The sequence below is a fragment of the Penaeus vannamei genome, chromosome 17, assembly GCF_042767895.1.
Source record: "Penaeus vannamei isolate JL-2024 chromosome 17, ASM4276789v1, whole genome shotgun sequence".
Classification (NCBI taxonomy): Eukaryota; Metazoa; Arthropoda; class Malacostraca; order Decapoda; family Penaeidae; genus Penaeus; species Penaeus vannamei.
The window spans coordinates 910,405-921,393 of NC_091565.1; the positions used below are offsets into that span (position 1 = coordinate 910,405).

Sequence of the window (10,989 nt, forward strand, 5' to 3'; positions counted from 1 at the left end):
TGCAGCGGATATTTTCGTCATTTCGTGGTAAATGTGAGGCCACAGCTGCTGTACCTATGTGATTTATGACCATTTCTTAGGATCTATGAGACGGTGTCCATTTCCCTCTATCTCTGTGCGTCGCTCTCGGTAACAGTAACCATGAATTGTATCCTTATACTATATTCTGAAAAAATGTTTTTATAATGCTAATAATGTAATCATATGGTATATGACATTCTTAGTTGAAAAAATGAAAACTAAATGTTTATTTTTTGCAGCACGCACAACTCTAAGGAAAAGTGATGGATCGACAGACGCTAGCAGCACGGGAATGTGCATAGCAGGAACAGTGATGGAGGAATAGGTAAGGAAAATATCGTTCTGCATTTTGTTTACAATATTGTAAGTTTTGTATGTAAAATATGATGAGGAAATAAGTAAAGCAAGAACAATTTTGTGATGATTATAGTGCATTTACATGAAGTACTTTAAGTGGAGGTAGTAGATGAAGTCCTGCAGGGGTCGTTCCTTACTGATAACATGTAGGTGGTGAAATTCTTCCCCTCTCGCCCTGTTTTTTTCCCAGCTGACAGAGCCGGCGAGGGGATCGAAGTGTATCAGAGAGATCATAGCCTGCTCTTCCTTGGCCGGGCTCCCTTCGTAGACATAGCCCGGCAAGGTCCAGCTTCGCATGTCTGGCCTGTCTCTTGCTCTTCCTCTGCTCGCGGGCCAGCTTTCGAAAGGAAAGTCGACTGGGTCGTCGCGTGAGAGCCTTAGACGGGAGCTGGTGGCGAGTCGGTTCGAGGAGCTGCTTTGAGGTGCTGCTCCACCGCCAGGACGACGAGACGGCGCCCTGTATTTCTGACTAAGATGTGTTCGAAAACAAATACATCTTTTGCATTATGAAAATATTCTCCTTCATACCTTCTCTACAGCCAAGGGATGGATGGCGGCTTAGGAAGGGGCCTTTTTACATCCCCAGGAGGAGACTTGTAGCCTCATCTGGCTATGCGTGTTCTCGATTCCTTTGTGTATGAAGGGATAAATAAAGCACAACAGATAAATACTTGGTAAAAGCATAAATAAGAATAAAACATACGGAGTCCTCTTACTAAAGGGACTGGTTTACACTAGAAGTCCAGGGATTCAGTTCATGAGGCTATCTCTGGTTGGTGCTAGCCAATTGAAAGTGAACCTCAGATTGTAAACACTAAACATTACATAAACATGTCCAGTAATTCCCAACTGGCATGTTTTGTTGATCCAGCGACGCTGCAGAAGAGGTAAAACCAGAGGCACACGCGAGCGCCGAGTCCAGACACAAAACCCAAACAGGTTCCTTCACAGATGGGTAGAATTAAGGGATTATGGCTCTCTGTCGCTCTCTCTCTCTCTCTCTCTCTCTCTCTCTCTCTCTCTCTCTCTCTCTCTCTCTCTCTCTCTCTCTCTCTCTCTCTCTCTCTCTCTCTCCATCATCTTTTTTCTTTTTTCTTTATTTCTTTTTTTTTTTTTTTTTTAGTGCACGAACATGCACACACACGCACGCAAAATACAGGTGCAAAGAGACATACATACTGGAGAGATATAGACTGGACCGCAGGAGTAAATCCCACGCCTTCTTGAATCTGGCAGCTTCTATCATCCCATCTCCCTTCGACGGCCTACGTTTCTCTGTGTACAGAAAGCCTACGAATAAAGATGATTGCATCCACTATTACTCCTCCCACAGCAATAAAACAAAATCTGGGGTTGTAATTGGCTTCTTCCTCCGGGGACTGAAGATCTGCAGCCTTGAATTTCTTGAGACTTAGGTTTCATATGTAATTAATTCTTTTATGAAACAAAACATATCCCAAAGGTCTCCTATTAAACCTCAGAAATTAGGCGGAGAGCATACTTGTAAGATCAAATCCAGTGACATCCTCTGACTTCCTCGTATTGCCTCCATGTAACGTTTCCCAGGCGATTAGCAAAAATTTTGGAAAAACAGTGAAAATCGCCAGCACTTCCGGATAAAAGATACATGATATTATACGAGGCAACCCCAACAGTGCAGTATATCGCATACCCTGCAGCAGTTGCGATAAGGCCTACTTTGGTGAAACGGGCCGTGGCTTCAACACCAGGATCAACGAACATCGAGCCGACGTCCGTCACCACAGGACTTCCAACGCCATGGTGATTCATGTGATTGAAGCTGGACATCTGCCGAACTGGAAGGAAGCCGAAATAATCCATGAAGGATTGAACAAACATAAAAGGAAGGTCATGGAAGCTGCATACATCGCGACAGAGAGGAATATGAACACCGCATCGGGCAGATTTAAAGTATCCAAGGTCGCAGCAACAATTATGCGTGTAACGAGTGCGAAGTCACAGTCGTCAGGTGATTTATCAGTTCCCATGTAATATATATGCTATGTATTTGCTCTTATGTATGTATTTCTGGCGGATATGATCGAAACCGGTCAAATACATCTCTTGTATTGTGAAGATATCCAATTTCATTCGCACCTTTTCTACATTTGTCAACATGAATATGGTTCATATATATATATATATATATATATATATATATATATATATATATATATATACATATATACATAGATGTATGTCTATATATATATATATACAAGCACACACTCACACACACACACTGTCATATGCGCATCTGACGTGGTTTTCTGTTAACTTCTAATCCAACCTTCAATGAAGATTATTATGATTACTGACTTATTAATCTCTGTTACCAACTTCTATGTAATTTCTCGTGATGCGTAATGGTAACATTTGAAATAATAACAATAGTATTTAAAACTTCAAGGATAGAAAAAGTACCATAAGTAATAACATGTGAATTTATTCTTACGTAACTGGTAAGTACTTATTTCCATACTGGCACGATGTTTTAAAATCCCAGGTTGAAATAACACCTTTATTGCTGGTTAAGGAAAATATTCACGCAATTCAGTAATTTACTTGACTATCAGTAGGTGTGTGTGTGTGTGTGTGTGTGTGTGTGTGTGTGTGTGTGTGTGTGTGTGTGTGTGTGTGTGTGTGTGTGTGTGTGTGTGTGTGTGTGTGTGTGTGTGTGTGTGTGTGTGTGTGTGTGTGTGTGTGTGTGTGTGTGTGTGTGTGTGTGTGTGTGTGTGTTAGTTTGCGTGTCGTATATATACATATATACACACAGGTACTTATGTAATAGACTCCAGGTACTTAACGATCTGCACAGCTCCAAAGCCTACTTTCGGCCTCTCAAAATCCCCGCCGAAATAGGCTGGGACTTTCGAAGGCACCAAGGAAGCTTCTTCATCCGCGCTTTTCTGGAAGTGGAGGCACATCAGTCGGAAGACGTCTGCCATCAGGCTGACCAGGGCGCCCTCCTCCCACTTCTCCCCTCGCCTCCTCTTGTCCTCCAGCCGCCTGAAGAAGCAGTTCTTGAGGGCGAAGCCGGGTGGGGTGGCGATCTTCCACGGCCGGCAGTCCCACCAGCTGTACCTGTTCTTGACTTCGCGAGGCATCCAGCGCTCGGCCTTGAAAGTGTACAGGAGCGTCTTGCAGGTCATGTACACTCGCCGTTCTTCAGGGGAGAGGCCCTGCAGGACGACTGCCTCGGTCTCGGCGAAGGAAAACCTCCACAGAGAGTCGTCTATGTTGGTGATGCCCAGTGTCTCCTTGTCTGCCTGCGACGGGGTGAGGTACGGCTTGGGGAAGTCTGGCGGCCAAGGCGTGGCGATGACGGGGACCAGATCCACATTAATCAAGAGAAGGGGATATTCGGATCCCTGCCACGCCATCTGGATCGCCGCGCCCACCTGGGTCCTTGTCACCCCTGGCGGCACGAGGCTGAGGCGAGGATCACGAAAACGGTGGTGCTTCAGTGCTTCGTAGGTCAGGTTGTAGAAGGTGTTCTTCCAGACAGTGGCTTCGAGATTCTTCTCAAAGTCTGGATCTTCACTTTCCACTTTGATGCAAAGCTTATGTCCCTTCGCAATGGCCTTGAGCCTTGGGAATTCACAGATTTCCACCCTCACTTCCGGAAGATGCGAGATGACCAGATTGACATCGAATTCGTCGGGGGCGAAAAGGCGAGTGTTGTCTCGTGAGCTTCCAAGGAGTTTTAGGCTCCCGTTAAACATTGGGTTTTTCTCTGCCACCTTTCCCTTGATGATCTCAAGTTCGGCCATGACAGTGTCCTTTACCTCAGCCGCCTCACCGCTATCGAAATTCACCGAATCTTCTGCAGTCATTTCAATGAGTTTGGACAGCGTGAGAGAATGGAAGTGGTTCTGGAATACCATTAGTGGGTCGTTTGTGTCTGGAAGCTCATTTATTTCCCCAGACTTACGATATTTCTTCAAGTAAAGGCCGAAATTCCGACATATATCAGAAGGTGTTGTCCCTGCCTTGCAGATCAGCTTTTCGCTCAGCTGAAGTGACCACAGTTGTTTGTAGGCCACCGAGTAACCGAACATGGCCCCCAAGTGTGCAGGTGTGTGATCTCCAGTGTCCCTGCAGGTGAGGTCGGCTCCAAGATTCAGAAGCAAGGCCACCAGGTTCTTGTGGCCATAAGCGGCAGCCTGATGCAGCGCAGTTGTCCCCGTGATGGGATCAACCTCCTCGTTCACCGAAATGACCCCCTTCGTTATCAGAATAAACGGAAGCTGCACGAGGCCATGCTGGGATGCCACCAGCAGCGTCCTTCTCACGATGTCCTTCTCGTACATGGGTGTCTCAGACGGGGCGACGCCAGGGATCAGGTGCCTTTGGTACAGGTCGCGGTGGAGGGCCTGGATCTCCCTGAAAAGCGCTTTGTCTTCTTCGTCCTTTGTCTTCTCCTCCTGATGATTCAACATTCTTATTTCTTGTTCGTATACCATCTGTTTGAATAAGTCATGATTATTTTAAGAGGTCCTGATTTCTTGATAACAAAAGTAATTTTAAGCCAAGACCAAAATATATCAAGCTGGGATATAATATTTTTTCCTTCTGAATATAGAATCTGTAACCCCGTCTTTAGAGTTTCTTGTGACATATGTAAGAAAAAAAATTGCAATTCTTTATAACTGCTGATTAAAAGGTTCTAAATGCTACTCAGAATGAAAGAAATGGTGAAAGATGAATGTCAGTTTCATCAGAATTTCTTTGTATTTGTGTAATACAACGTATAATTCGCATATTTCCATGCAGCCCCAGTATCTGATCTACAAAAGAGACGATGAAGATAAACAAACTCACGCTTCTGGTTATAGGGTGCTCAAGAGTATGACTTTAATTATAGAACCGCGACTTGTCTAGGAATCCCTTGACTTACCTTTTCCAGCTCTTGTCTTTGGGAAGGAAAGAGCGAGTCCCGTGGGAGTTGGCCCGTGGTGTCCCTAATGTAAAGACTCGCCGTGGTCTTGGCCATGAAGTGAATGAGCCTCTGGTGTCCCTCCTGCACTGCCGCCGCCATGGGAGACATCCCGCTGCACACATCGTGCCCGTGGGCCAGCGCTCCCGCCTGCTGTAGGAAGAGGGCCGTCAGGGCACAGTTGGCTCGTGCAGCTTCGACCATGAGGCTGGTGAGGAGCTGCTGCTGCTGTGGCTTGCCCGAGGACTGGGCGGGCCAAGCTGCTTTCCACGGCGTCCGACTCCGCAAGGCGTCTAGCAGGAAATCGATGCCATCACGCAGCTCGGTGGCCTCGCAAAGCGTCTTTTCCTCCTGCAAGACATTCTCCATGTGCTGGAAAAGTTAAGGGTTACTTATTTAACCTTCCAGCTTTGTGAGTAATTGACTTGATCCATTTTCATACTGAAGTTCGTAAAGAAAAATAAAGGGATATATACCCTGGTGATGAGCATGCTGACCATAGCAGTTACATCAGGAGACAGCCATGCCACCTGCACTAGGTTGAGCCGGTGAAATGTGATGTTGACAGACGCCCCGGCAGCTAACAGAAGGCTGACAATCCTGGGCCTGTTGGATGTGATTGCGAGAACGAGGCTGTGGGTACTGTACTCCCCCGTGGGCTCCAGAGGGGCACCCGCCTTCACCAACGCAGATGCTTTCTTGACATCATCCCCAGTGCTGATTACACCTAGAAGCTCTCCATACAGCTCCTCTTGACTCTTTCCTGCCTAATAGGTGCGTCAACTTTAGTTCTGCTGCCTTTATCCATGACAGATGAGAAACATTTATGTATAGACCTTCCATCTTTGCTTCCAGACACACACAGTACTGACGCAACATACCTCATCTCGTTTCCTCGCTTGGATAAGAGCTTCTGCAACTTGGAGATGACCATTTTGGAGAGCCAGCTCGTCTGCCGTTTGGCCTCGGTGGGTGAGCACCCCAGGGTACACACCACACATTTCAATCAAGACCTCAGCTGTCTTTTGGTGTCCTAAAACGGCAGCCAGATGCAGGAGGGTGTGTCCACGGGAATCCTGGTAGTGGCCATCGCGGGTCCTGGGAATCACGTCCTTAAGGGTAATCCACTCCCCCGCACGCACATTTGAACTCAGGTTCGTGTGGTCGTATTCGTATACCTCTTGGCTGTCTGCCTGCAAGCATCGAAGAAGTTATTTTTGTAAGTTCACTATCAGTCATGAATGGTTAGATAGGTATTTTTTGAAGTATCAAAAATATATTCTTTGAAATATATCCTGCAGATGCAAAACTACAAATTTATACTTATCTTATGGATCTTTCGTAAAAACACGACTTCAGAGAGATATAGCATAAGAATCTGAATATCTCAACCCCACCGACAGTCATAATAAAGGGCTTCATTACATGCAATTTATTCCTGGATATTGATGCTGGATTGGAGTCTTGGCGCTTCAGGAACCACCAGCGGATGTCGTTCATGCCCCACACGTCGGCGCAGTTATCCGGCGTGTGTCCGTTCTCGTCTCGCGCGTCGGGATCCAGACCGTACTTGAGGAGCAGCTTGGCCGTGCTCTTGAGGCCCTGCATGGCCGCCATGTGGAGGGCCGTCATGCCCGTGGACGAGCGGGCATGGCGGTCACAGCCGGACTCGATCAGGAGAGTCACCAGGTGGTCGTGGCCATGTTGGGCGGCGGTGTGCAGGGGCGTGAATCTCCTGGGCGTGCAGACGTCGATGTTGGCGCCCGAAGCGAGCAGGGCGGCGATGCCAGCTTCATCGCCTCTGTACGCCGCCATATGCATGGGGCTGAAGGCTGGAAAAAAAATTATTTGTTCTGTCCGGAAATTGTGATGTCTGACCTTTAAGCTTACGGTTGTGTATTCACTTCTGTCTGTACAACTGAAAGTACAATATTGCACTCCTGCTGTATCAGATTTGCTAACTCTTCAAGCACAGTACAAACGAATCATGAACAATACGCCATGTATCAATATATCAATATAAAACATGATAAATATATTAGTGCAGTTAAAGTTCGGCCATAATTTTCAAATCTGAAAGCGATAAAGAAATTGAACAATGAAAAAATATGCAAAATTTATCTTTGTATAACTATGACAGATTTTTTTTTTTTTTTTTTTTTAAGCCTCTCTCTGGAGTGAACTTAAGTGCACTTGAATCCTTATAAGAAAAGAGAGCTACACCATTCCATCTTACGCAACCAGCGGCAGAGAAACACATAGAAGAGCCCGGGGTCAAACATGCTAAGCCCAAAAGATATTACTCCACGAGAAGGAAGCCTCGTCTGCTCACCGAAACCTCCGGAGGACATGCAGTTGATGTCCGCGCCAGCCTTCGCCAGGAGGGGGATCATCCAGGACCCGCCATAGACAGCAGCGGCGTGGAGGGGCGTGTACCCTACCTTCCCCCGCCCGTTGACATCCACGCCCGCCCCTGTCAGGCCCGGGATTAAGTGGGCGTGACCTTTCACAACGGCCTTCATAAGCAGCGTCCCCCCGTGGCTGTCGGGGTCGTCAGGGGGACACAGGTACTCGCAGTCTGCCCCCTCCTGCAGCGCCGCCAGCACGGCCTCCTCGTCCCCCGCCTCGACAGCAGACGCCAGCCTCTGCAGGGTGGGGGGGGGGGTGGCTGTGACGTCATTGATATCTTTATTCTTAATTAGGCATTGCTATTCCTGTCATGATCGCTGCTGTTATTATCAGTACCCAGTGCTGTTATCACAACTACCCTTATCATTAATGATAATGTTAATGTTACTCTTCTTGAATTAATTACCATTCCTTCATAACTATTGCCTAATTATCCTTGTAATCATTACCAACCTCAGCCTGATAACAATACGACGAATTTCTTCATCCGACTCGCCAGCTCACAGAATCCACATGAAAATCAAGAAAGCAAAAAGCCACTTACTCTTGTTGCTTCAGACGCCGACATCCTGCGAAAGCTTCAGCCCGCCCTGTGGGGAACCTCTTGCTCCTTTGACAGATCTGGAGTAATATCAAAGCGTCTTAATTTTGCGTTCTTATGCGTCCCTTTGTTATCAGTTTGTTGCAACGGAACTGCGTCAGTCAGCGGGATCCGTTTGGTCTACATAGCTCATGCTTCATACCAAGTCATGTGACCAGCAGAAGAAGCAACAGGTCAGCAGCGCCTTGCTTACCGTTATATGTAAATAAAAAAAGGGAAATTTGACCTAACATTCTTTTCTTTCTTTATTTATTTTTTCCGAGTCGAACGTATTTTTTCTTTTCTTTTTCTTTAGCTGAGTTTTCGCAGGAATTAATTGCGTGTTAGTTAATTCGTCTTGCGATTTCTAGTAACACAAGGATGGCGTAGGCGACGAAGAAGCATCCTTCGCACAGAACGTTTTGGTCAAAATAATTTATTGCAGCTGTGTGTGTGCCAGATGCATACTGATCGTGATTGCAGATGTTCTTAAAATGAGCGTTAACTGGAGAGAATATCATTAAGGTGCATTTATATCGGATGCTTTACACAAGCGATATATTGTCTGTCTAATAAACTGTTGCCTGCGCACGATACTTATACTTGATAGAGACGCTCGATTGAGAAATTGCAATGTTCGTTTCTGTTATTGCTGGCAGAGGCATTGTCATGGTCTCATTTGCATCAAGGGAGATTAAAAAAAATGAGAAAATTGCTGATATATGGAAACAAAGAAAGAATATTTTGGGCTAGCACGTGAGTCGCGTGATATAGTCCTCCCTCCTCCCTCCTCCCTCTCCCTCTCTCTCTCTTCCTGTCTCTTTCTTTCTTTCATACTCTCTCTCTCTCTCTCTCTCTCTCACTCTCTCTCTTTCTTTCTTTCATAATCTCTCTCTCTCTCTCTCTCTCTCTCTCTCTCTCTCTCTCTCTCTCTCTCTCTCTCTCTCTCTCTCTCTCTCTCTCTCTCTCTCTCCCCCTATATCTCTCTCTCTTTCTCTCCCTCCCTCTCTCTCTCTCACTCTCTCTCTCTCTCTCTCTATCTATCTATCTATCTATCTATCTATCTATCTATCTATCTATCTATCTATCTATCTATCTATCTATCTATCTCTCTTGCATAGATTTTTCATAATCACTCTGGGATACGAATAAGCACATGACACGTGAGATCCTGCACCGTGTGGGACGCGTTAGGGAGGGGGGGGGGGAGACATCCGATCTTGAACTTTGGTTTGTTTTCTGCAATTATATGTGTATAGATAGATAGATAGATAGATAGATAGATAGATAGATAGATAGATAGATATAGATAGATAGATAGATAGATAGATAGATAGATAGATAGATAGATAGATAGATAGAGATAGATAGATAGATAGATAGATATAGATATATATACATACATACATTTATATACATACGTGTGGGGGGGGGGGGGGGGGGACAGACACAATCATGCAACTCTGTACATGATCACGCCCCTAGTCTGTTCTAGAATGTATAGGCTATCGCATATTATCATATTTATATCATCCAATGAATAGAAACATAATTTCTGGAAAAAAGCGGTTGAGAACTACACCCACACGATGGTCTCGCTCTCTCTCTCTCTCTCTCTTTCTTTCTTTCTCTCTTTCTCTCTCTCTCTCTCTCTCTCTCTCTCTCTCTCTCTCTCTCTCTCTCTCTCTCTCTCTCTCTCTCTCTCTCTCTCTCTCTCTCTCTCTCTCTCCCTCCCTCCCTCCATCCCTCCCTCCCTCCCTCCCTCCCTCCCTCTCTCTCTCTCTCTCTCTCTCTCTCTCTCTCTCTTTCTTTTTTTTGCCTGACTCACACCTTTCTAGGAAAAAAAAATATGAAAAAAACGCCCCTGATGGAAATGACAACATACCTGCAAGTTTCAGGGCGCAGAGATCAGGAACACACATGTTGCTAGGCACTAATAGGGTGTAACATGTGCTTGAACAGTAAGAGGTTTTCTGTGCACGGCGTCAAAGCGCTGTGATCGTAACGGAAAACAAAACTTTTTTCGGGTTAATACACGAGTAAGTTTGTGTTTTTGTAGGAAAGTAACATGGACAGGGTAAGGATGTTGCCCACAATGGGGAAACGGGATGATTAAAGGGTTCCTATATTCCAAAACAATTTTCCGGGTTTTTCGATCGTACGTTTGGCAGTGCTGACTAGGATTCTCACTTCGCCTTTTCTCACTTGCATCCCCACCCTCTTTCTTTCTTTCTTCTTTTTCATTCTCTCTCTCTCTCTCTCTCTCTCTCTCTCTCTCTCTCTCTCTCTCTCTCTCTCTCTCTCTCTCTCTCTCTCTCTCTCTCTCTCTCTCTCTCTCTCTCTCTGCCTCTCTCTCTCTCTACACCTCTCTCTCTCTCTCTCTCTCTCTCTCTCTCTCTCTCTCTCTCTCTCTCTCTATCTATCTATCTATCTATCTATCTATCTATCTATCTATCTACCTATCTGTCTGTCTTTATATCTATCTGTCTCTTTCTCTTTTGAATGAATGAAGTTATATATACATATATATATATATATATATATATATATATATATATATATCAAAGCCCCGTGTCTATGATAGCCCCCCCCCCCCCCCACACACACTTTAGCCTTCAGAGCCAAACTCATCATAGCCTCTAAATTTCTCATAATCATATTC

At 45.5% G+C, this 10,989-nt stretch overlaps 1 protein-coding gene across 1 annotated transcript; it reads right to left on the reverse strand.

Annotated features, from left to right (window-relative positions):
- Positions 1 to 2,997: 2,997 nt before the first annotated feature.
- On the reverse strand, positions 2,998 to 10,351 carry LOC113812754 (serine/threonine-protein phosphatase 6 regulatory ankyrin repeat subunit B). Its single transcript, XM_027364676.2, has 8 exons — positions 10,213 to 10,351; positions 8,292 to 8,368; positions 7,671 to 7,983; positions 6,764 to 7,170; positions 6,220 to 6,531; positions 5,815 to 6,105; positions 5,300 to 5,710; positions 2,998 to 4,865 (listed from the first exon to the last, which is right to left on the reverse strand). Exons 2-8 carry the CDS (start codon positions 8,313 to 8,315, stop codon positions 3,180 to 3,182), a joined length of 3,444 nt encoding a protein of 1,147 aa, XP_027220477.2. The 5' UTR covers positions 8,316 to 8,368; positions 10,213 to 10,351; the 3' UTR covers positions 2,998 to 3,179.
- Between the last annotated feature and the right edge of the window lie 638 nt (positions 10,352 to 10,989).